At 40.6% G+C, this 27,208-nt stretch overlaps 1 protein-coding gene across 2 annotated transcripts; it reads right to left on the bottom strand.

Moving 5' to 3' along the window:
* Positions 1-331: 331 nt before the first annotated feature.
* Positions 332-10,728, bottom strand: nicn1 (nicolin 1). 2 transcript variants are annotated; one of them, XM_039796385.1, is made up of 7 exons: positions 10,593-10,728; positions 9,314-9,463; positions 6,977-7,156; positions 4,050-4,163; positions 1,584-1,652; positions 1,097-1,201; positions 332-687 (listed from the first exon to the last, which is right to left on the bottom strand). In XM_039796385.1, exons 2-7 carry the CDS (start codon positions 9,458-9,460, stop codon positions 646-648), a joined length of 657 nt encoding a protein of 218 aa, XP_039652319.1. In that variant the 5' UTR covers positions 9,461-9,463; positions 10,593-10,728; the 3' UTR covers positions 332-645. The 2 variants fall into 2 exon arrangements, with proteins under 2 accessions (XP_039652319.1, XP_039652322.1); XM_039796388.1 differs by having other exon boundaries at positions 9,314-9,460.
* Positions 10,729-27,208: the final 16,480 nt, after the last annotated feature.

Raw genomic sequence — 27,208 nt, 5'->3', positions numbered from 1 at the left:
GGAACATTAGCTCTCCACGCTAAAGTTAGTCAAAGTGTTGACATATGAAAGCATCAAACATGCGTTTTAGATGAAGGAGATGAGAGAAGATTCTGTTGTTCAGAGACTTTAACCCTTTGTGTTGTAAAAATTAAACATTTTAAACTTTTGGGTTGCCTTTTTCAACACTGTTGCTTTTCGTGATTATTTTAGAGAGCTTTTTCCAACATTTTTGTCACTTTCTCCAAAGGTTTTGTTGTTCACTTTATTCAACATTCTTTTATCAAATTTTTTTTTCAAACGCTATAAAATTGAATAAAACACCCAAATTCAATGAAAGTAGTGAACTGATTTATTCAACTTGTGAAGAGCGTTGGTTGTGTGGAACCATCCACATTATTTCTTTTGACAATTTGGTTATAAGAAACCGAAATTTCTGATATAGAAACGTTTTGAAAATGGATCAAATTTGACCGAAGAACAACAGGAGTGTTAAATTGTTTGTACGGGACGCAGGAGTTTTCTACCCGGAAGTTATTGTGAACAAACATTGGGATTGGGTCTATGGCTCTTAAGCAGGAAATATACGTTTGAATAGTTTCCTGTCATTATATCTTCCATAAAGTGAGCTTTATGTACATGTAGAGTAAGGAGTCAGCGGCCAGGTTACGTCAGGGAGAGCAGGTTGATGTCGTAGCATCCATCCACCTGGAGCAACAAAGAACAAACACACAGGATTTACTTCCCCCTCCGTGTCTTTATAAACTCACACAGGTGCTTTCACTTATTTTGGCTGATTGGAGCTCTTCTCAGGACCAGACGGTGTGTACAGGCCACGCGTGATTGGCTCTCATGTTAGATGGGTTGCACCTGTTGCAAATCACAACTTAAGGAATGAACACCTAACTCATAAGTCTTCACAAGCCTCTAAACACACACACACACACACACACACACACACACACACACACACACACACACACACACACACGTGTTTTTCAGTTTTTCTGGCTGATTCAACTCTGCTTAGGTTGAGCAGCTCAACGTGTCCACTCAACTGAATGTAAGTTCAAAGTCAAGCTGGAAGCGGGGGTGATCAGTGTGTTTTCAGACTCACGTCAAACCGTCCGATGGAGGCTGTAGTCTGGTTGGTCTGCATCACCTCAGTCAGAGCCCACATCTGCTGGATGCTGGATGAAACCGTCTGGGGGTCCGGGAGGCCCTGAGACACCGACCGGAAGACACACGTCAAGCACAGGAAGCCAGGGGGCACTGCAGGACATTCACTTATTGATTTACACACAGGGGTTTTAGAAAATACTTTTTCAAGATAATCCAATGGTGTAGTTAAATGTAAACTTAAAACTGAAAAGTAGGAAAAAGTCATAGTATAGTATGTTGAAAAAAGTGATAAAAAGTCATAGTATAATGTGTCAAAAAAGTGATAAAACAAAATTATAGTATAGTAGGTCGAAAAAAGTGATAAAAAAGTCATGGTAGAGAATTAGTAAAGGATCACCACTTATTATCAAGATATTATGGTTATGAGCCTGTTTGCACGGACAGAAAGATAGTCAGACACACACAGGAAACTAAATGTGTACCTCCAGGTCAGGGTGTTGGTCGACCAGCGTCAGATCAGACAGCCAATCAGAAACCTCCTTCTCTGGGTCCTGAAAGGAAAAACAAACGCCACTTAAATGGTGCAATTGAGTCTACTGTTGCAATCACCAGTCTGGAAACATTTAGCTTGATTTAAATGTGGTTGTAACATCCACTGTGTGAAGGATTTGAAAAGTCATTCCTTTGGCTCCATCTGGTGGTAGTATCAAGAATGATAGAGTCGTGGACAGTTATGCATGACGCTACTTTACATCCCTCTGATCCCTCACGATTATATAGCGCTTTTCTAAGTACTCAAAGACACTTTATAATAACACCAGCATATTAAGCATATTAAAAACAAGTGAAACAAAAAAACAACAGCAGGTAAAATGTGATATTATTAGAGGGTGAAGGCTGAAATCTGGACGATTGAGACGACAGGAGTGCACCCAAACTCTAACAACTCTCATGATTTCATTCCCAGATTGGACATATGTCTGCCACAGTGGAGTCACTTTTTGGTTGAAGGTCGGCATTAAGCCTAGTTAAGATCAAAGATTCGGGCAAGATGAGTTTGAACTTGCAACTACTTGCAACGCGCCGGTCTGCAGCGTTCTACAAGCTGCCAGTTCACACCAATAAGACGAGACAGTGTATCATCTGCGTAGCAACGACTCTTTGTAATTCTGTCCTAACTTCAGACTTCCAGTTTTTTTTGTAGCTGGATTATATATAATTTGTTGCATCTAAATATGAACGTGGATAACGTTAGTGATAGTGAGATGCTTGCTACAGTTACATTTCTAGTGATGAATCGGCAAAAACACTTATTTCTCTGAGTCACGGCTTTGTTCTGGGCGCTCCCTCTCTTCAGTCACTCTCTAGCTCGCTCCACCGTACGTGCTCGCCGGCGCATGTTGGGTCTACGTTAACATTAACAATTGATAACAGAAATAAAATGGATTATAGATCATTTTATAGTAGACATTACAGGTGACGTCTCTTACGTTGTAAAACCAGCCTCTGGAGACTCCCCCAGCTGAGTCTCTATTGGCTGTTGAAACAGGAGATGTCTCTTACGTTCTAAAACCAGCCTCTGGAGACTCCACCAGCTGAGTCTCTATTGGCTATTGAAACAGGAGGTGTCTCTTACGTTCTAAAACCAGCCTCTGGAGACTCGACCAGCTGAGGCTCTATTGGCTGTTGAAACAGGAGACTGACAAATTTCAACTTTCCACTTTACCTACGTATTGGATGCGTCGTTGGCCAAAATAAAATGTTTTGTTTAACCCTTGTGTTGTCCTTCGGGTCCCAGTGACCCGAAGGACAACACAAGGATTATGTACTTCCCTTTACTTTGTTGAGAATTGCTCTCTAAATAAGGGTTAATACAGCACCTTAGTTCTTGTTTGTACAGCATTTTGGTCAGCTTAAACTGTGTTTAAATGTGTTCTAGAAATAAACTTTACTTACTTACTTTACAAGAAACAGGGTTTAGAGAGCAATTCTCAACAAAGTAAAGGGAAGTACATAATCCTTGTGTGGTCCTTCGGGTCACTGGGACCCGAAGGACCACACAAGGGTTAATTCATGTCGATCACATGGATATACAACATCACGTACATAACATAAATGGTAACCTTAGTTCATACAGTGTCATCTTAAATCATCTATAATCAATACTGACCGGAAAGGTTGAAGCATTTGCTTATTATACCTACATTTTATTTTATTTATATTTTGTTCCTAGGTCCTTCAGGATATTATCAATCTTATGAAATGTATTAAAAATAAACAAAACTAAACACATTCCCATTCATTTAAGCATTGCCATATATGCCCCATTTGTATATTTGTAGCGTGTTACACATTTGCATTTCCTCATCTAAAAGATTCCACATTTACTACTTTTGCAGATATACATCTTTGTTTTACATTTGTTCTAATCTTTACATGCACATTCCCCTTAGTTCATCCTTGCTCTCTCTAATCCACCAGACAGAAATAAAAGCCAGACGCATAATTACACTACAAATCAAACAGTCCCTGAACATTAAACTGATGCTGTGCACATAAAAGCTAGCAGAGCAGTTTGCTTCACTCTGAGGCATTTAGACTTCATTAAGTACATTATTCTATCTTTGATTTCATTGACTTTGTGATTAATGTTAGTTGACTTTGAATGTCAAAAGTTCTGAACACATTTTCTGTCCGTCTAATGAAAACCATGAGAAACTGTGGATGTTTTCTAAGATGCGCCTTAAGACTTGTATTCTCTGGCTTTTACATGTGTTTAATCTGTTTTAACATGTTTTTTATGGGTTTTAATTTGTGTTTTAACTTGTTTCTAGTTACATCTATGTATATATGCATGTATGCATTGTATTTTTGTTTTTGTGAATCACTTTGGTGCAAACTTGTGTGCTTTTAAAGTGCTGTCTATATGAAATAAACTGGAACCTAACCGGCTCCGTGTGAGGGAATATTTGGATGTGTTCGAGGCCGAAGGTGAGCCAGGCGGACGACGGCTGTCTCAGGATCAGTCTCACAGACAACACATGATCCGCCTCCACCTGCATCTACACACACACACACACACACACACACACACCAATAAAGAATATGATGAGTCATGCCAGACAAAAGGAGCAAAAGGAGTATTTTATGCATCAGAGAATTAAATGATCAAGACATATAGAAAAACAACAACATTGTTTAAATTTAAAATAAAGAGTTGAAATTATCAGCAGCAACTGACTGACTATTAGGGCAGCGGTTTCCAAACCTTTTTCACATCACGGACCACTAAACTGACACAGAGTACACCACAGACCCCCCTATGATAAGATTTTGTTCCAGGGTCCCCCTCTGACAGGATCTTTGGTTTTAGATGCTGTTAAAAGAAGTGTATTAAGACAAATAGTCATACATCTTATGTATGGAATAATAGAAAACATATATGATAAGCCTTTTTGCTGGGAACCCCCCTAAAAACACCTTGGGGTCCCTGTAACCAAGGGTGTAACGGACAAGGGGGGGACATGCCCCCACGTACGTACACTTAATGTGTCGGTGCCCTCCGACCCCTACAACACGCCTTAGTTGATTTGAAAGCACCATAAGTAGGTGAGCGTGCACGTTAATTAGGCGTCAGTTGATTGATAGACTCACATAGATAGTAGCCAAAGAGGACACAGGGGGCTAGATTTACTAACACTAGTGCAGTTTGCGCTGCGTCTGTTTATGTGAGTTCGGTAATAGCGCACGCTATGCTTCCACATTTTGCGTAGTATTTATCAACCCTGACACCCATCAGCCAATCAGCGTCTTTCTCCGCCCACTACACCGTAAATTGCGCTGTAGCAAAGCGGTACTTGTGCTATGATATGGCTGAGTGCAGACTGCGATATTCCCACTGCTGATGCTAGGACTGTTTGAAATGATTCTGATGCCAATATTTGTGATGTAGCGAGGAGTTTAACAACTGCTGGAATGGGATGTGAACGCTGAGTGGGAGATTCAATTTCATCTTTGATTTCTTCCAGTAACTCTAATATTGCATGGCTGCTTGATCTGTAACGCTAAATGATGTTGTGTTCACTGACAAAGTGTGATTCTTCTGTTAAAAATATTTTCAGCCTCGCCCATGTCTTCGTCTTGCTCAAATTACTGTTGCCATTTCACCAGCGGCATAAAGGTCTACGAGGAAACTCGATTGCAGCTGGTTTAGAGAGGCGGAGAATTTCCCCGCAGAATAGAGGCGCGCTCTTACTGACAGTCTTTGTAAATACCACGGAATATATAATTAGGGGCACTTTGCGCTTATCCTCCCACCTTTTTGGGTGGAACTCCCACTTTCCCCACGACCCTCCCACGAACGCATATTGAAAGCGCAACTTGTCTCTTCTCGCTCATGTGGCAGACAATCTGCCATTTTACCCAAGTGCGCCCTGTTTGTAAATAGCCCGCATCGGTTACGTCCGTCTTTGAGTTTCTGCGTGGGAAAGTCTCCAGAACGTCACAATCTTCTGAACATAGTCACACTGAGAAATCCAGAGAGAGTTGTGTGGAATTGATAGTCTTAAGTAGCTCTGTAGCAACTCATTTGGTAATGGCTTGAATGTAACGGACGTTCATTAATATCAAAAAGTTACACACTAAAGCTTTAACGGTAGGGCTGATTTAACAGGGAAACAATACGGGAGAGACGTTTGTCAGGGAAACAACTGGAGTTTCGTGTTTGTACACATTTTTTTTAGTTCCTGTTCTTTCAGTCCCCCACGCAGAGAAAATACTGCTGTAACAGTAAAAACACTGAGTATCCCTTAAGGCTAAACATGACAAACAATAACCCATAAACAGCAAACAAACATAATTTACACTCTCACGATTACACTTTAAACTACGTCACTCGGAGCGCCATCTGAAGTAAACAAAAATGAAATTAGCATCCCCCATCTGGCTCTATTTGCATAGAGAATAAACAAGAAATGAAGAAAAATTCAGGCTGTATTGCCTCCACAGATAAACATAATGCTTATTGAGCCTTTGGTGCCGAGTTGGCTGGCTCGCCAACTCCAACTGAGAGGGAAAACAAACGGTACTGAGCTCTGACTGCCTGTGTTAGTTTTACGCCCAGTGGGATCTGTTGGTTTACAGTAGAGCAGAGGGCTAATATTTAATGTTCACTGGGATGTAAGAGGACGAAGGTTAAACTAAGAAGTAATATTCGGGGTGGAAAACATTGTTTTAATCAGTTTAATCGGTTTGAGTCATTTTTTATGAAAAAAAGTAAAACTTCTCTGATTGCAGCTTGTTAAATGTGAATATTTTCTAGTCAGTGACACTGTGTGTGTGTGTGTGTGCATGCGTGTTTGTGTCTGTGTGTCTCTGTGTGTGCGTCTGTCTTGTGTGTGTTTGTCTGCGTGTGTATGTGTCTGTGTGTGTCTGTGTGTATGTTTGTCTGTGTATGAGTCTGTGTGAATGTGTCTGTGTGTATGTGTCTCTCTTTTTAATATATATTAATATTAAATATTATTCACATTATCCACAATACAAACAAAAAAGGTCTAAAAGGAGACTAGGCATGGGCCTGTAACCAGTTTCTAGGTATACCGCGGTTTGAAAAAGTGAGTCAAAAAGGACAGAAAGGGCAGTTTAGAAACCCGTCTCCCTGCCAGTGTGCAGTGTGTTTCAAAATAAAATACATTGCGTTCAATGGAAAAAATAAAGTTGTTGTTTTTAACCCACACATTTCAAAATAATACATTTTAAAGGCTGTAATGGAAATACTGTGAAACTGTTTTTGCTGAAGGCTATCATACTGTCAGCATTTCATAGCGGCCCACGCCTAAAGGAGACTCTCATTAGGGGTGTTGTGCTGCAGCCCCACCTGTGTCCTGTGGATGGAGCAGTAGTCCTGGGACCCCCCCTCTGTGTGGGGGTTGTCCATCAGCGGCAGGTCTCTCAGAGCAGTGCACCACTTAGCGTTGGCCTCCGGCCCCAAACTCTTCCTCAGCAAACGCACCGTCACATACGCCGTGTAGTAGTTCTTAAAGGTGATTTCCTCAATCTGAAACACACACAGCGGCCGGGGTTTATTATACAGAACTCTACAGAGGAGGCAGATCACATATGTGTGTGTGTGTATATGTGTGTGTGTGTTTTCTGCCTCACTACATCGCCGATGGGAGACACAAGAAACATGGATAGAGATAACTTAGATAACGAGTCCCCGCGTTACATCATCATTCTACCACACTCCTCTGGAGTGGACGACACTGCACATGGCCATCAATTTTGTCAGAGAGAGATGAATAAAAGCTGCGTGCACGTGAGTCAGCCGAGCGCCACGGACCGCAGGTTTTCTACTCCGCCTCGATCAACAACAACTATTTTGCCGTCTCTGTTACTTACACAGTCACACACATTTTACTTTTTGGGGAAACTGGCTGATTGTATATCACCCTGACGTATGTTGAACCCTGTTTCATTTTGGCGAATCACAGTACAGTACATCATAAAAACTTCAGAAAAAGCAAATATGTTACTTTAAAAAGCCACCAAAAAAGTGGAAAAAGCATCGGCAAAAGCAACAAAAAAATCCAAAAAAGTGAAATAAAAGTGAAAAAAAAAAAAAATGCCCCCGAAAAAAGGGGTAAAAACGTTGGCAAAAACTTCAGAAAAAGCGATAAAACATTGAACAAAAACTAGGTGGGCTAAAATGTGTTGGGAACCTAAATTGATGTCAGGGCCGGATTAAAATCTGTGAGGGGGCCAGGATTGGACAGTGGGCCTTGAGTTTGACACATGTGGTCTAGCACTTAGAATGAGACTATTAAAAACATATTGGTGGTCAGAAGAAAGATGCCACCAGTCCATATCGAGTCTTAACTTATTGTTGAAGAAACAGAGTCTGCCAGATCACAGTGTTAACGTTTATAAGCTCGAAGATAATTCCTTCATGTATAAACGCGCTGCAGGCGATATGTGTCTGTGTGTGTGTCTGTGTGTGTGTGTGTGTGTGTGTGTGTGTGTATTAATTCCTTCATGCATAAAAAGTGCAAAAAAAAACTTTAAGAAAATTAAAAAAAAAAAATTTATTAAAAAAAAAAAAAAAAAAAAAAAAAAAAAAATGTTTTGTTTGTTTTTTTTTTTTTTTTTTTTTTTGTGTTTTTTTTTTTTTTTTTTTTTTTTTTTTTTTTCTAAAAAAAAAAAAAAAAAAAAAAAAAAAAAAAAAAAAAAAAAAAAAAAAAAAAAAAAAAAAAAAAAAAAAATTTTTTTTTTTTAAAATTAAAAAAAAAAAAAAAAAACTTTAGTACTGTATTACAGTTTAAATAGTTTAAAGTTCTTGGGTCAATGTACGGTCAGAACAACTATAAGAGCGTTTACATTTAGTTTTGTGTGAGAGAATATGAACACATCTTACAGTAGACGTCTGTCAGTTATTAACTTACAGCTACTTGTCCAGTATTATCTTGGTAGATGAAGGGAACTCTCCAACATATTTACATAAAGCAACACTGTCGTGCCAAAAATGACGTTAAATCACACCCTCTCTTGTAATCATGCTAAATTGAATTGAATTGAATTGAATTGAAAATTGAATTAAATTTAAGTTAAGAAGAACAAGTGTCAATACTTGAGATTAACATGTTGCTGTCCATGGTGCTGACAGAGAGAGAGAGGACAAGTCAGCATAATGTTAGAAACCCACCAGACTCCATGTAAATAAACAGTCATTTTATCATCGTAAAACACACTTCATTCAAAGTGGACAGACACACAAAAACAACCCTTTAAACGTCTTGGTGCATATTTCCACTGTTCCAACAATCACCACTCTGGTTTGGTGGAAATAAACCCTTAATTCACCCATTTACATGTGGAAATATGTTGACTCCATAAAAAAGTACGGATTATTTACGTGGAGTCTTGTGGGAAACTGACGGTAAACATTTGCCATGTAGGATTACAATGTAGCCCGATTTCAGCATTTATTTCAAACTAAAAAATTAGTTTTATGCAGTTCAGATGTGCTGTGCAGGTCTGTTTGCTAAAGTTGACACAGTTTTTCATAATACAGGCTACAGGTAAAACAATAGAAGACAATGAAGCATGAAAAGCATTTTTTGCTCAGACTGAATCTGAAACTGAAGGTTGTTAGCAGCAGATAACCGCTGCTACTGAGCGTTAAATCAGCAGCTCTCTGTGGTGAGCCGTAGCTTACGTTGACAGGCTTTCCAAAGGGCAGGGTGACGTCTACAACACAAACACCGGAGCGAGCTGCGTCTGCTTTGGTGTCTCCGATGTGCAGGTAGACCGGAGGTTTGATGGTGCAGCTCACAGGCTGGATGTCGTCACCGCTCCCGCTCATCTTCTGGAAAACAAATCAGAGTTACACACTGGACATTTGACACCAGGCTAAACAACTTTTCTAGGGGAAACCCTGCACAGCACATCTGAATAGCATAAAACTAATTGTTTAGTTTGAAATAAATGCTGAAATCGGGCTGCAATGTAACCCTGTATGGCAAATGTTTACCGTCAGTTTCCCACCAGACTCCATGTAAATAATCAGTACTTTTAGCATGTATAGAGCCAGCATAATTCCACCAGACTCCATGTAAATAATCAGTACTTTTAGTGTGTATAAAGCAAACATATTTCCAATAGACTCCATGTAAATAATCAGTACTTTTAGCGTGTATAGAGCCAGCATATTTCCACCAGACTCCATGTAAATAATCACTACTTTTAGCGTGTATAGAGCCAGCATATTTCCACCAGACTCCATGTAAATAATCACTACTTTTAGCGTGTATAGAGCCAGCATATGTCCACCAGACTCCATGTAAATAATCAGGACTTTTAGCGTGTACAGAGCCAGCATATTTCCACCAGACTCCATGTAAATAATCAGGACTTTTAGCGTGTATAGAGCCAACATATCTCCACCAGACTCCATGTAAATAATCAGGACTTTTAGCGTGTATAGAGCCATGCATATTTCCACATGTAAATGAGTGAATTAAGGGTTTATTTCAACCAAACCAGAGTGGTGATTGTTGGAACAGTGGAAAGATGAACGTTTAAAGGGTTGTTTTTTTGTGTCTGTCTACTTTGAAGGAAGTGTGTTTCACGATGATAAAATGACATTTATTTACATGGAGTCTGGTGGGTTTCTAACATTATGCTGACTTGTCCTCTCTCTGTTAGCACCATGGACAGCGACATGTTCCCAAGTGTTGAACAGACAGCAGGACAAACGTAGATGATCTGAGCAGCAACATTAAGGGTTTATAATGTGAAATATTCACGTTATGATGCAAATCAACTGTGCAAGACAAACGAATACACTCGAAGTTAGCTAGCTCCGTAACGTTAGCAGGGAAGCTAGCGGTGCAGGAGCTGGCGATAGCACTACAGCTAACGGATGAGTCGGCATTATTGTTGAAACATGGGTCGAATAAATCCATGAAGTGACGCTGTGTTGGTTCAGAACTCACCTTGCTTTGTCAGAGAGGAGCTACAGTTTGTAAAAGTCGACGACAGAAAGAATAGGAAGACTGAAACGCTTCAAGTCGCAGATGTTGACATGCTAAAGACACTGTTAGGTCTGCCTGTAACCAAGGCGACAGTGAGAGTCTTAAAGGGCCCGCAGCACTCTCAGCTGTCTGTTTTACCTCCTGAACATGTATTGCTATTATTCCATATTTGTTGAATTTTGATTATTATATAGATATGAACACACCGTGATAAGCAGGGGTATACTGCTAATACTGGTAATAAATAAATCAAATTAAAATCAATTACAGTTGTGGACATTGACCAAATACTAGTTTCCATGTGTTTTGGATAGTTTGTAGAAAGCAACAAGAAGGAACATTTTCCCAAAAAATGATTTAGCTGTTGCAACAAAACCACAGATAAACAGGTTTAATGTGGTTCTTCACAGAACACAATGCATGTTATATGACTATCTTTGACCCTTAGTTTTCTTCTTATTATTATTATTATTTTATGTATCCATCTTAAAACATAAACATAACAACACTTATGTTTAATAATAAAAAAGAATTTTATGTCTTAAATAAATGGCTTTTACAGTAACTAAAATGGGCATCTCAACTGTTAGAGGCTCATAATTAAAAAGTAAATGTTTAAATGTTTTTTTATTGTTCTTGCTGTTGTTAGTGCAGAGACTAACTAATAAATGCATGTTTTTCCTGATTGGGCCCATAAACAAATACTATTTTCCCCATCACAGCAGCTCTGCGGTTCAAACTGCCAGCTGCTGCAGTTTTCTACAGATGTTGACAGATGTTATTCCTAAAAGTGTGCAGCAGAGGGCGGGCTGACTCCATCACACAGTCAGGGACAGGAGGCTGTTTTCACATTCAAAGGTTTGTTCTCGGGAGTTGCAGAGATTCTTCCATTAGTGGTCAACTATTACATGAATTGATTAATCGGTTTGAGTCATCTTTTATATAAATAAAGTAAAACTTGTGTGAGTGCAGCTTGTTAGATGGGACCGACACATACTTACACACACACACACACACACACACTCACACGACACACACACACACACACACACACACTCATGCAGACACACACACACACACACACACACACACACACACACACACACACACACACACACACACAGACAGACAGACAGACAGACAGACAGACAGACAGACAGACACACATACATATGTTCTCCGGGTACCGAACTTTGATACCTTTAAAGTGATGGTTGGGAGTAATTTCACCCTAGGTTGCTTTGCACCTTGACCTCGAGCCAAACAACCCCCCCATAAGCTTTTTTCCCTTGTTATAACGTTGGTCGAGTTAGCGTTATCAGCTGGTTAGCGTAGTGCAGACGCTAATGGATCCACGTTTTTATCTCGTAAAGTACCCCACTAATAATGCCCAAAATGATACCAAACATCTACAGTAGTACAAATAGTTTCTATACTTATAAAACGAGGCATTAGAAAGTTTGTAACTACACCAGAAGTATATTTAAATAACACTTGCCTGATGGATCCTCCTCTTGGCTGCTACCGCGCTATTGCGTGAGATCCCGCGAGATCCTGCACAGAGCACATCTATTGCTTTTAAACCGCAGCCGGGATCTATCCAACTGTGTGGCATCTTGTCCTATCGCCTCACGCTGCAGTAGCTGCTTCTGCTGTTCACTCACTTCTTGATTCTTCTTTACCAGTAGTCTCTTCCGGCAATAGATGTTGTGCTCTGTGCGTGATCTTGCAGGATCTTGCACGGTAACAGCCGAGAGCAGTATCCATCAGGGTAGTGTTATTTAAATATCCTTCTGGTGTAGTTACAAACTTTCTAATGCCTCGTTTTATAAGTACAGAAACTATTTGTACTAGTGTAGATGTTTGGTATCATTCCGGGCATTATTAGTGGGATACTTTACGAGATACAAACATGGATCCATTAGCGCCTGCACTAAGCTAACCAGCTGATAACGCTAACTCCACCAACGTTATAACAAGGGGAAAAAGCTTATGGGGGGGTTGTTTGGCTCGAGGTCAAGGTGCAAAGCGGCCTAGTGTGAAATTACTCCCAACCATCACTTTAAGGCACCGATTGAGTTGCATCTAATGTATCGAGTATCCAAAAATGTCATTCAATCCCCAATTTCCAAACCTCAAATCTCATCAGCCTCAGGTTTAAAGTTCCAAAAGTTAGGTTTATTTTCCCAAAAACAAAGTTCAACAAAGAAAATAAACTACGGTTAACTGCTCCTCAGATCTCTGCAGGGTAAATCCAGACAGCTAGCTAGACTATTGGTCCAATCTGAGTTTTCTGTTGCACGACTAAAACTACTTTTGAATGTCCACATGTTCCACCAAAACAAGTTCCTTCCTGAGACTATTTAACAGAGGCACCGTGGCTCCGTCCAGAGCTTAGCACCGCCCAAGACGGTTGGATTGGTTTAAAGACTAGCCAGAAAATAAACCACACACTAATTAACGATGAAAACATCTTAAGTTGCGTCCCTACTCTCCTCCTCTGAAAACATCCCACATCTCCAGAAAATGATAAATGTCCCCAACAGGCCCAATCTGTGTCAGTGTGAGATGCAGGTGTGGTATCACGGTGAGAAAGCACACCTCTATCACTCCGCCGCAGAAACCAGCTGCTGTTTCTCTGTGGCCTCGTAATGATAGCTCTGTACTACAGGGTTTCCTGAATGTTTCATATCAATTCTGAACAAGACAAATGAGCTAATGCTCCACACGCTCTGCAGAATATCTGTTAATCAACTAGAGATGTTAGGACACCAGTTCTTGCTTCCCGATATGTAAACTTGCGTATCGATCCGATACCAGTGTGTTAAAAAATACATATATTTTATCATGTTGTGTCATGTTATGTCAGCTGTATACTACTATCTCTGTATGATGATATGATGTATAACAGCTGTATACTACTATCTCTGTATGATGATATGATGTATAACAGCTGTATACTACTATCTCTGTATGGATGTGATATGATGTATAATAGCTGTATACTACTATCTCTGTATGGATGTGTTATGATGTATAACAGCTGTATACTACTATCTCTGTATGATGATATGATGTATAACAGCTGTATACTACTATCTCTGTATGGATGTGATATGATGTATAATAGCTGTATACTACTATCTCTGTATGGATGTGTTATGATGTATAACAGCTGTATACTATTATCTCTGTATGGATGTGATATGATGTATAACAGCTGTATACTACTATCTCTGTATGGATGTGATATGATGTATAACAGCTGTATACTACTATCTCTGTATGGATGTGATATGATGTATAACAGCTGTATACTACTATCTCTGTATGGATGTGATATGATGTATAACAGCTGTATACTACTATCTCTGTATGGATGTGATATGATGTATAATAGCTGTATACTACTATCTCTGTATGGATGTGATATGATGTATAACAGCTGTATACTACTATCTCTGTATGGATGTGATATGATGTATAATAGCTGTATACTACTATCTCTGTATGGATGTGTTATGATGTATAACAGCTGTATACTACTATCCCTGTATGGATGTGATATGATATATAACAGCTGTATACTACTATCTCTGTATGGATGTGATATGATGTATAACAGCTGTATACTACTATCCCTGTATGATGTGATATGATGTATAACAGCTGTATACTACTATCTCTGTATGGATGTGATATGATGTATAACAGCTGTATACTACTATCTCTGTATGGATGTGATATGATGTATAACAGCTGTATACTACTATCCCTGTGTGGATGTGATATGATATATAACAGCTGTATACTACTATCTCTGTGTGGATGTGATATGATGTATAACAGCTGTATACTACTATCTCTGTATGGATGTGATATGATATATAACAGCTGTATACTACTATCTCTGTATGGATGTGATATGATGTATAACAGCTGTATACTACTATCTCTGTATGGATGTGATATGATATATAACAGCTGTATACTACTATCTCTGTGTGGATGTGATATGATGTATAACAGCTGTATACTATTATCTCTGTATGGATGTGATATGATATATAACAGCTGTATACTATTATCTCTGTATGGATGTGATATGATATATAACAGCTGTATACTACTATCTCTGTATGGATGTGATATGATGTATAACAGCTGTATACTATTATCTCTGTATGGATGTGATATGATATATAACAGCTGTATACTACTATCTCTGTATGGATGTGATAGGGCTATCTTTGTTGTTCAACTCTTTGTGAAACATGAACGGCACAGAACTTTCTAATTATCCAGTTTTGACAGCGAGTCATAAAGGAAAAATAACATAAATAAAACTACTTTAAAGTAGATTTTCTTCTGGGCTAAATTACATTGGTATCAGATCGGTGCATAGGAGTACTCGCCGATACCGATACCAGCAATTTAGGCAAAATTGGAGACTTTTCTGATACTGGTATCGGTATCAGAACATCTCTAGAATCTAAACTTTGGGAAGACCTTTGATAAGCCTTAAGCAGTAGGGGGCGCTCATTTACAAAACGCCCCCGTAGGTCCTATTGGAGGATAGGAATTAACAACTTTTAATGTCTGGTATCTGTATGGCTTAGAGGATTTGTTGGTATATCTGTAAAGCACTGTATCTATCACTCCGTCTCTCAGTTGTTATAGCCCTGTGTTGCTTTCACTCCATCTCTATAACCCCCAGACTGTCACTGTCCCCCGGAGATACAGTACAGTGGCATACATTCATCCATTCTGTTTATTGTGTTTGAAGCAGAGCTTTGCAAAGCCCCCCAGATCAGTCAGTGTAGGAAGCTGGCACTGTGTGTCCCTCTGCAGAAACAATCCCATTCTCCCAGATGGTCTGCGCAGGCAAGCGTGGTGCTGCAGGGGCTTATGGGAGGCAGAGAGAGAGAGAGAAAAACTCCTACACGTCCAAGCCGCAATGTCCAGTGGGTTTTTATCTCCGAGACCCATACCCCTGGCTTTCACTCGGTCTGTCCAACTCTGCTCTTTGCTCTCTCCTTCCTTCTCCTTCCTTATTTTCTTCCTTCTGTCTGTCTGTCATCCTTCCTTTTCATTTTCTGTCAGTCGGTGTGTCTATCTGCCAGTTGTCGGTGCCATCTGTCTGGTTTCTCCGTGATAAGAACTTGTTTTTAAGCCAGACGAACCAGGATCAGGTTATTGTCCTGTGCTCTCTCTCTGTCGCTCTCTCTCTTTTGCTTTTGAACCCTACTCCCCTGCTGGGTAAAGCAGCTCCGCGACGGGGGAGGGAGAGAAAATTCATTCGGCCCAGTCGATGATATGTGTCTTACATAAGAGTGCCACCGAGGTGTCGCTCTTATGTAAGAGACATGCAACTGACAAAGCTCGGCTGCTTTCCCCTTTGAGAACAGAGGACAACCTTGAGAGAAAGTGAAAGGAGGAGAGACGGAGGGAATATCTGTCACGTTGAAATTACAAGAAGACACATTTTTAAGGGGCCAGAATGTGAAAACTATTTTAAATCATTTTTAAATTAAAGTCTGAAGCCATCTATGGGTCCAATTAGTCAGCCTCTTCTCATGAAGTATTCGTACATTTAGCTCTGAAAAGTAAAGCTCTGTAATCTGTATGGATTCCACGTATTCATGACTGTCAGCAGCACATTGACTGCTGCTGTATAAGAGCATAAGATCCTCGTAGGGAGGAGGTCGGGGGGGATGTTTGGTTCCTAAAACACAGGGCTTTCAAGAAGTTAAGGAGAAAACACAAGACTTTCACCCAGGAAACAGGTGTTCATGTTAGAGTCTGGATCGGGCCGAATTTTTCTGTCCGAGCCTGGCGCTGCCGGCCGGAGCCCGACAGGCATTAAGAAATTTATGTCCGAGCCCGACCCGAGCCCGACACAGTTACAATCTCATATTTTTTCCTCTCATACTAATGACACATGTAGGCTACGTTTATTTGTGTGGAAAGCCCTTTTTTATTAAAGTGATGGTTCGGAGTAATTTCACCCTAGGGTCCTTTGCACCATGACCTCGAGCCAAACACCGCCCCAGAAGCTTTTTTCACCTGGGTCTAACATTGGGAGAGTTAGCTAGAGTAGCGTTATCAGTTGAATAGCTTAGCACAGGGGCTAATGGATCCACGTTTGTATCTCGTAAGTTACCCCACTAATAATGCCCGAAATGATACGAAACATCTACACTAGTACAAATAGGTTATGCTCTCATAAAACGATGGATTGTAAAGTTTGTAAGTACACCAGAAGTTTATGTAAATAACACTTGCCTGCTGGCTTCTGCTCTCTGCTGTTGTTGTTGCTGTAAGCTGAGTGCTTAGGGACCGTCTACAAATTACAACACCGAAAAGAGATGCAACAAAAATATTTTTTAATTTAACTTATTTTTTAAAGTAAGTGCTGTAGTATAACAAGCAGGAGACAATTAATAATTGAGGTAAGTTTGGAGACATTACCTTATTTAATCATTAAATTAATAAATATTTTTGTTGTATCTCTTTTCGGTGTTGTAATTTGTAGATGGCCCTAAGCACTCGCCTTACAGCAGCAACAACAGCAGAGAGCAAGCTCAACAATTTAAAACTAGTGCACAAACTTTCCAATCGCATGAATTATGGGAGCATAACCTATATGAATTAGTGTAGACCTTTGGTATCATTTTCGGACATTATTAGTGGGGTCATTTAAGTCGGTGAGCTACAAACGCGTGGGCCAACTGCCCCGCGCTATTCAGCTGATAACGCTACTCTACGCTAACTCTCCCAATGTTAGACCCAGGTGAAAAAAGCTTCTGGGGGGGGTGTTTGGCTCGAGGTCATGTTGCAAAGGACGGTGAAAATTACTCCGAACCATCACTTTAAGCAACTGTAGGAAGGCATTCGGAAATGTCAACAGATGAGCGCATCAGTGCACGTTAATCAGCTGTTAAAATGTTCAATGTGTTAACCTCTCCTGATCGCTTCGTTTCCACCGTGATCAGAAAACCAGGAGAGACCGGTTACCTCCAGGGCCCACGCTAGAACATGAATAACCACCAACTCTGCTCCGGTTGCATCTACAACACGTCTGCTTCCTCTTTTTCTATCTCTCTTCTGCCAACTTACCACACACACTCACACACACACACACACACACACACACACACACACACACACACACACACACAAAACCACACGCACTGAGCTCTCTTAAAAGGAGCCGCAGCACCATTTTACAACAAATTCCTTATCGCGCTGATGTGACCGAGCCCGACCATAATTTCTAAATATCTGTCCGAACCCGGCCAGGCCCGTCGGGACCCGTCGGCCTCGGGTTGGGTATCCATGCCTTAGTTCATGTCCTGAAGAAGTTAAGGAGAAAACACAAGACTTTCACCCAGGAAACAGGTGTTCATGTCCTGAAGAAGTTAAGGAGAAAACACAAGACTTTCACCCAGGAAACAGGTGTTCATGTCCTGGAGAAGTTAAGGAGAAAACACAAGACTTTCACCCAGGAAACAGGTGTTCATGTCCTGGAGTACTACTTATTGGGATCGTTGTTTTAACCCAAACCATAATCTTCTAATCTAATCTAACTAGTTGGTTTCTAAACTTAACTGTAGTCACCACATGACGCTCTCTCTCTCTCTCTCTCTCTCTCTCTCTCTCTCTCTGTGTTGAGGGCAGATCATTAAAAACACTTTCAAATGAGCCAAAGATGGAAATTTAGCATTGCACAGAACAAATCTACACACTCACACACACACACACACAGATCCCAGCAGACAGTGATGTAATCAGTGACCTTTGGATGTGTCCACATTTACATTTACACACAAGGTAGCGCTGAATTCATTTTCTGTTTTAGACACTAAGGGAAAGAGAAAGAGAGAGAGAGACAGAAAGAGAGAGGGAGAGCGAAACAGAGAGAAATAGAGAACAACAGAGGGGATGGAGAGAGGGAGGAAAGGAAAGTAAGTAAAAAAAATGCTGAGGAATAAAAGAAGAAAATGAAATAACGTGTTTAATTCGTTTATACTTTGAGGTTACAGTCAATAAACAAGTTATTCTTTCATGTTTTTTCTTTTATTCAACTCTTCACCTCCATCTCTCGTCTCGGGAAGGTTGAAAGAATATGACTTTGTAAAAAATACCAAATCGATAAATAGGAAGGGACAGAGAGTTGTTGTAGAACTCCTGATTTTCAATTAAATCAAACTAGAGATTCAGGATTAGGAACTAGCACTACTACTACTACTACTACTACTACTACTACTAGCGCGACGTTTTGTCGCTTCTTCAACCCTTTTTTCGACCCACTTTCTCCCTGACCATGTGGTGCGTTTTCCGAGGTTTGCAGTGAAGGTAAACTAGCCTCCATGTATCCTGAGAGGCAGCGGCTCCATCCGCTGGTTTGAGGTCTTTGACCGAGCAGCCTCTACAGTATCTCCTCCCATACTGGTTGTTGGAGTGCATCATGTATGGAAACCTGCCGTCGTAGGAACCGCGGTTAGATGAGAAACTAAAGCACACACGTGGTCACAGACGTGTTCCGGTACACCTCTGAAAATATGGGTCATCAAACTTTGTTGGAATCATAAAGGGTTCAAATGAAAACAGCAAGTTGTGCAGTTCCTACTTGATGTCACACGCAGAACAAAGTTTGACTTTTCAAACAGAATGATGAAAGAAATCCTCGGTGAGAGATTGCATCGAGTTACAGAAGCCAGACGAACGGCAGCAACACTGTGTGTGTGTGTGTGTGTGTGTGTGTGTGTGTGTGTGTGTGTGTGTGTGTGTGTGTGTGTGTGTGTGTGTGTGTGTGTTGTGTGTGTGTGTGTGTGTGTGTGTGGTATGGTCTTACCCCGGTTAAGTGAATAACGATAGCACTGATGCTTTACTAACATCAGCTTGCATATGTTTGGGAACCTGATAGCTGATGTTAGCAATGAAATGGTCCCACAATAAGAAATTCTTACACATTGTAGCTTTAACTTATGATGTGCTGTACGGATTGTTTCGGTGCTTGAAATGAGTTTACCAAAATCTTTATAAATGATTAAATAAAATCAATCAATGTCCTTTTTGAGTAGGAGTTTTGGACACGCCAGTGCGTCTTTTGTCCTCAGACGGTTAACCGGGGAAAGGTGTTTACGTTCGACAAATCGGTATTGCCTTAACCCAAAAATAATCGTTTTTATTTTATTTAAACTTGCATTTAAACGCACTGAGTGATGGTGTCAGACCTCTCAGGTTCTGAACCCAAAACGCAGACCAGGACAAGGTAGGTGGGGAAAAAAGGTGAGTATTTATTGATGACAAACATATAACTGGAAAGGTAATTCCAGACGTGCAGACAGGTGAGTACGGCTGATGGAATGCTGATGGTGGTGACGAACACTGCTGAACCGTAGAATTTTTTCCCAGTGAACCGAACCCTACGCTTGCAGTATGCGCGCTACGCTGGTCGCCGTAATGACGCCGCCGTTGATTACGGGAAGGTGTTTACGTAGGTGGAGCGTTCAATGCAGCAGGCTGTGAGAAAGTGGAAATGGAACTAGTGAGCAGAAAAAGTTGCTGTTTGGCAGTACTTTCAGTCAAAAGAAGGCCATTCAAGTCCAGCTACATGTTCAATCTGCAATGCTGATTTGTCTGGTGGTGGCGAGGACCCTAAACTATACACAACATGGCCGCTGTTACAACATTTGCGCATGGAACATTCAAAAAGAGATGTATTTCCTGTGGTAGGAATGAACACCACACGCAGTCATGTTCAGACACTTCCAGAAACAATATTTCTCAATCTCTTTCTCAACACTGACATCTGAGCTTTTTAATAACTCAACTCCTTCTTTTCTCCATCATCTGTCTTTTTCCTTTTTAGGGAGCGGAGGGGTGGGGGTGGGTTCGTGGGGATGGGGGGGGCAGCGAATGCTCCCGGCTTGTCAGCTGTGATTTACCGCATTACATTATCGAACCCGAGCATAAAACACAGCGCTGATAACAAATGCATGGGAAATAGAAAAAAAAATCTGCAGGTGTTTGCACTGTGTGTGCCTCTCCGGGCAGAAAAATCCGGCGCAGTTCCCAAGATCATTTCTCTTCTTCTTTGACAATGCCACCAATCTCTGTCTCTCTCTCTGTCTCTCTTGATTCCTCTCACAGTTTCTCTCTTCTTCTTTTGCTCTGTTCTCTCTCTCTCTCTCCGAAAGTGATGTGCATCCTTTACTGTATGATTAAGAGGAAGCAGCAGTCAGAAATAGACCGAGACATCACTGAGATAATACATTTGCCAGAGGGGGGAAACAATAAAACATTCTTAAGCTTTCTTATTCAGTTTGTGACAGTGTGTAAATGTAATCTGTCTGATAGAGTGGAGGTTGAGTGAGGCCATGGGGGGGTGGAGGGAGGAGGGTGTGGGGGGATCTACTTCAACTCATCTTTGTTAAAGGTCCCATATTATTGAGTGTTTTGATACTTTTCTATATTCTTTCTCTATCTCTATGATAATAAAAAAAAGCAGCGAGACTTATTTTTGGCTGTTTATGTTTTTATCTTAAACTGTGTGTTTTCACTTCAGCAACATTAACTGGAAAACGTTGTGCCACCCAAACTAGCTCTAGAGGTCTGTGTTTACCTGCCGGTAAAACTCCGCTGGATTGGCAACTTTCCCTCTTTAGCGTTTAGCAACAACTGGCGCAGTCGCATCAACCTCCCTAGCTCCGCCCCTTTTTGTCTAAATATGGTCACTTCTGGCTCCAAAATACTAAGATGAAGGAGGCCAAATTGCCAAACTCGAGGCTTCAAAACGGAATTCCACAAACCAATGGGTGACATCACTGCTGCTAGGTAGAGGTTACCGTAGGGTTAGCCCTAACCAGACAAATTGGCTAATAACTTTCCAATGTTACCCACCAAACTAAATTTTCTCTCCCGTTTAGTCCACACAGCATTCCTGGATGGGAGAGAAACGTGCTCTGGTTTATACAAATTTCTTTAACCCTTGTGTTGTCTTCCCATCGACCACGCAAACTTTTTCTTTTTTCTGGGTAAAAATGTTGACGTTTTTGTCGATTTTATTTCAGAGATTTTTTAAAGTTTTTTTGTCAATTTTTGTTGATTTTTTCCCAGTTTTTTGTCACTATTTGACATTTTTATGTCGATTTTTTTCCCAGCGATTTTTCCGATAACCCTATCCCTTGGCGAGTTGGCGGGTGTCAATTTATAGCTCTGACTGTGAGTAAGATCACAAAGGCTTTGCTGGCCTTTTAGATTTTACAGAAGAACACCGTGAATGGAGAAATGGGAAACAGTGAGAAAAAAAGTCTTGGAAAAACCCTAATATGAGTCTTGTTGTAGAAATGGCAGAAGAACTTAAAGAAAGAAGCCCTGATGTGTGATAAAACTGGGATAATGCCTTTTCTTAAGAATCAATTCAATTGGAATTGGTCTAAACAGTTTATTAAATACTTGGGTTTGTTCATCCCTAGAAGAATGGAAGATACGTTTAATTTGAATTACCTTCCAGTAATTAATAAAGTATCAGAGGAGTTAAAAAGAATTGGCCAACTACCCATTTCACTTATGGGGAGAGTAAATATAGTTAAAATGTCTGTTTTTCCTACATTTTTATATTTATTTCAAAATCTCCCGATTACTCAAAACATTTTTTTTAAAAGATTACTTATCTCTTCCTTTATTTGGAATAACAAATCCCCATGTGTCCGCGTGTCTGTTTTGTCATGAATCCAGCATCCTGAGCCTGTTTTGCCCATGTTTTGTTTTGCTCTAACCTGACGTTCGTTTTTCTGAGTTTCCCTGAACACATCCCGGCTGATTCACCAACTGCTTACACCTGCTGCTGTCTGCACACCTGGTCCTACTTACCATCCACTGCACCATTTAAGCCGTGACCAGACAACCATTCCCTGCCGGATCGTTAGCGTACACAGTATGTTGTTGCTTTTGTATCAAGCGCCTAGTTTTGCCAAGTCGTTTGCTATTTTTGCTCCTTTTTGCCTATTGGTAATCAGCTGCCTGTTCCTCTGCTTACAGTTCCTCACCTGGATTGTCACTCTCACCTGCCTGGCTGTCGACTTCACTACAGTACATTTGGATCAGCACTAAACCCTGCCACCTTCCAGCCCCATTCCCTGCCGACCAACTGGACCAAATCATTTCCACATTCTTCCAAATAAATACTCACCTTGTCAAACTACTTACCTTGTCCTGGTCTGCGTTTGGGTTCCTGCACTGGACTAATCCTGACAGTTTTGCCATATGACTCTGGTGGCCTGAAGCTTCCCAATTTTTATTATTATTTTTTGTCATTTAAGCCCAAACAGATAAAATCATGGTTTTTAGATACAACATGTTCGTGGAAAAGAATAGAATCCTCGCACATTAGTCCATATAACTTGGAATATTTACCATATATGGAAATACTGAGAACCCTAGAGGATCGTATATGACGCCAAACGGCACCTCTGATTAATATTGAGATAATCTGATGAACAGTTAAGCGTAGCTTCTTACCGACTTTTCCTGGTAAAATCTAAGGAGTTAGCCATCACGGGGGTGTCTTTGTTGTCTTCGTAGCCTTTCCAGAAGGTTTTCTATCCAGCCTGGAACTTGTGCCTCTTTTCGGAGTTGTTCAGCAATAAATCCAAACGCTTACATCGACGATTTATCCACTTGATGTCCATAATTTATCATGTTTATCATGCTTGTGTAGCATTGCTGTGTGTGATATCAATAAATATGACATTATTTTGATTATTGGCAAAAGCGTCTGGACTTTTTTTGAAAACAATGTATATATTTTGTCAACTGTATAAGTTATGTTTATTTCTTCACAGTTTGACACCCAAGACATATGGGAACAGATTTAGACAGGAGATTGGCTTAGCTTTTATTGCTCTGTGTGTGATATCAAATGTTGCCAGTTGCCAGTTGTAGCGTGTATAAAGTTATGTGAACACGTAGACAGCTACCGTCTACGTGTACCGCGCCTTTCACAGAGTGAGCGCCCGGTGCTTTTCTTCTGATTCAGAACCGAGTCCATCCACGCCGTAGCCTCCGTTACCGACTCTGGCTTTGCCTTCGGCCCACCAGTGACGCCCACACATGTTACTCGAGACCGCTAGTTACGTTTCTCTGACAGAGACTATGATTATTACTAAGCAACCAAGATGCATCTTCAACCACGCAAAAGATTAAAAACAAAACCGCGAAAATCCGAGTATGACCGTGTACGGCCAAAATAGGTAAAAGTAATTGTATTTTCTTTGCCTTTTCTGTAATATATAAAAATAATAATATAAAAACAATTTTAAATGAAAATACAGACTTTTTTAGGAAAAGTGAGGTACCAGCAGGATTATATTTTTTTATTTAGAAAAGTTATTACACATATAAATTTCAAAACAGTCAAAATGACCGTCCTGGCCGCTCTAGTGTTAAGGAACAGGCCACAGGGGGACCATCTATAGCAGTATGTATGCTACTCAGCATTAATGGGCCACCTCTTTCTGTATTCCCCTATAACCGAGCCTTGGAGTTATTTTTCCAAAAGCCAAGAAAAATCAAATGCACACAGCAAGGCTGCCAACTTTGCCACTGAGGCAAATATGCAATTAGTTTCATTATGAATGGTTTCTATACTAGAGCCTAGTTTGGGTTTTGGTTTCCCTATGAAGAATTTCTTGTTAACTTCATTTTGTAGACCTACAGTTCCATCAAAACAAAATGAAAATATGCCTCATTGTGTGTGAATAGAGGTGAAGAAATATATTTGTTTGTTTTACAACAAAGTGTCAGTTCCATTTAATACGTTAAACATTTGGCGGTGGAACACGGGACTGGGGGGGTTCTGACAGATCTGCCCCATCTGCTAAAAGAAATCCTAAAGGAAACACTGTTGATATCTCAGTGTTTAAATGTATCTGTTCCCCTTTCACCTCGTTTATGTCTTTTGGGAACCAATATGTCTGACAAGTGGAATATATATGAAAGTACGTACATAGATCTTGCTTTGATGGCAGCTAGGAAATGCATAGCTTTAAAATGGAAGACGTCCAAACCCCCAGCAATAGTCCACTGGTAAATTAATTTCTTTTAATTTTTTATTATTTTTACATTAATGTTAGGGATTACAACAAAATTGTTATCTGAGTGCATCTATTATGTTGTTTGATTTGTAGTTTTGTTGTTATTTAGTTTGTTTTAGTTTAATATTTTAGTTTGTTTATGATTTTGGAATTTCTTGTCTTTGTCCTAGTGGGATCTGGAATATGAATAATGAGATGTATGTTTGAAATATCTTTACACTGTTTATTTAAAATAAAATAAAAAATATAATAAAAAAGAAAAGAAAAAAGAAGCCCTGACGTGTCCCTTTAATGAGCGCCGTGCTGCCAGAGGTGACGCTCTGCGGCCACAGATCGATAGCGGGGGCCACGGTTCACTCACCGAGGTTAAGACAATCCCAGCATGTTTCCATCGGCAGGCCAGAGCTCACTGATCTTTACCTCAGAGAGGGACGGTCCTCTCCAAAGACTTCTTTGGTACTTGAATCGTTGTTTCAGCTCTTTTCCTCTCTTGTGCTTTCTGTTTCTGTCATAAAAACTCTCATATAAATCTCTCTCTCTCTCTCTCTCTCTCTCTCTCCATTCAATTGCTGCACTACTAGGACCATAGAAATAAAATGAATAAAAAGGCCATTTCCATTCAAATCAACGTAGCAGTCATTTTTATGTGTACTATTGCCGTGGTAAATTATAAACTTACCATAATAAGCTGACTTCCGGCAAGTTGCGGAGCTGAGTTTACGTAGGACAAACGAGCCAACCCAGTCTCGTGGCACTAAGTGAAGTGGTCACGTTATTTAATCTACTGATACATGTTCACGGGGACGTTTTTGGCTTTTTTTCGTTGTGGCCAGCTCGAAAATGTGAACTAATAAAGTAAACCAATGTATTTAAATGGGAAGCATATGTCGTGGTCACAGCACGACTACGGCAGCGAGTAGTATGAAATGCCGAAAATCCGCGTAGGGAGGTAAGTTGGGGTGGTGGATGGGTCAAACAATTACGGACTTTGACCCCGAAGCATGGGACCACGTCCCGCGTGTGGCGTTTTGTTTGGCCGTCTCCCGCTCTATTCCTATGGGTGACGTCAAGCGACTTCAATGCGCACGCAAAGCATTCCGGGAAGGCGGCGCTGCATTTGAGAAAATGTTGCGCGTCAAGAAGCTGGCCGATGCCCAGCTTTATGCAAATGAATCGCGTTGAACACGACGCGACTATCCAGTAGAAGTAGACGAAAATCTTTCAAACTGACCTTTGTTGATCTGAGATGAAGACAGATTCAGCATCTACTCGTATTTTTTGTAAAATACGAGATCGTATTTTCAACAAGCCGCCATGACACTCTGTTGAAATTCTTGAGTAGCCACACCCACGTCATACATTCGTCCAATCAGCTGCTGGTTAGGGGCATGGAGCATCAACCATGGCTGTATGACGTCTCGACACCACGCTTCAGTCGTGTCGGACATATGGATCAGTACCGTTACGCTGCAGAGAGTCAGCTGCTAAATGAGTCAAATTATTTTCATGCTTCATCCACACAAAAAAATCTTTAAAACAAAAACAAACAAAAAACAGCAGTCCCCTTAAGTAGTTACTCCCTGGACATGAACACCTGTTTCCTGGGTGAAAGTCTTGTGTTTTCTCCTTAACTTCTTCAGGACATGAACTCCGCTCCCACTCTTGAAAGTCCTGTGTTTTAGGAGCCAAACATCCCCCCGACCTCCTCCCTACGCGGATCTTCATGCTCTTATACAGCAGCAGTCAATGTGCTGCTGACATTCATAAATACGTGGAATCCATACAGATTACAGAGCTTTACTTTTCAGAGCTAAATGTACGAATACTTCATGAGAAGAGGCTGGGAGAAGCACAGAGACACTGAGTCCAAATAGTTTTGGGGGGTGGAAGTATCATTTGCTATGACAGCCTTTAGACATGCACAAGAGCTCAGACTGACAAACTGTCACAGTGATGTTGTCCTGTGGAGTCTGTCTGTCTGTCTGTGTGTATTTGTCTTTTTTTTGTCTTCATTCTTCTCTCCGACTCTTTGTTTCATTCCCCTGGGTCATCTTTCATTTCCAGTCCTTCACTCATATTTCTCCCCCAGAGTTTTTTAGTCTTCAGTCTGTCCTTTGGTTCCCTTCTCTCTGTCTCTGTCTCTGTGTCTCTCTGATTGACATATTGGTGTGACGCGATGTTCCCAGGTGCAGTCGAGCCTGACAATGTGACCGTCCTCTACTGAGAGAGAGAGAGAGAAGCCACGAAAAAGAGATATGAGGGGAGAAAAGTGAACGGAAGACGAAGCAAAACAGAGGGAAAGTTTAAAAAAAAAACACATCAAAATGGACAAATCCAAAGAGAGAAACAGAAAGATGAGTCTTTCTTCTCTGACGGCTGCTTCTCTAAACCTGTCTTTCTGGACTTTTACCATCCTGTTTATTCGGCACGCTTTAATCTAATAATGTAACTTCATGCCAAATCAATAAAGCAGTT

This window comes from Perca fluviatilis, chromosome 4 (assembly GCF_010015445.1).
Source record: "Perca fluviatilis chromosome 4, GENO_Pfluv_1.0, whole genome shotgun sequence".
Lineage (NCBI taxonomy): Eukaryota > Metazoa > Chordata > Actinopteri > Perciformes > Percidae > Perca > Perca fluviatilis.
This window is presented reverse-complemented; position numbering and strand designations above follow the sequence as displayed.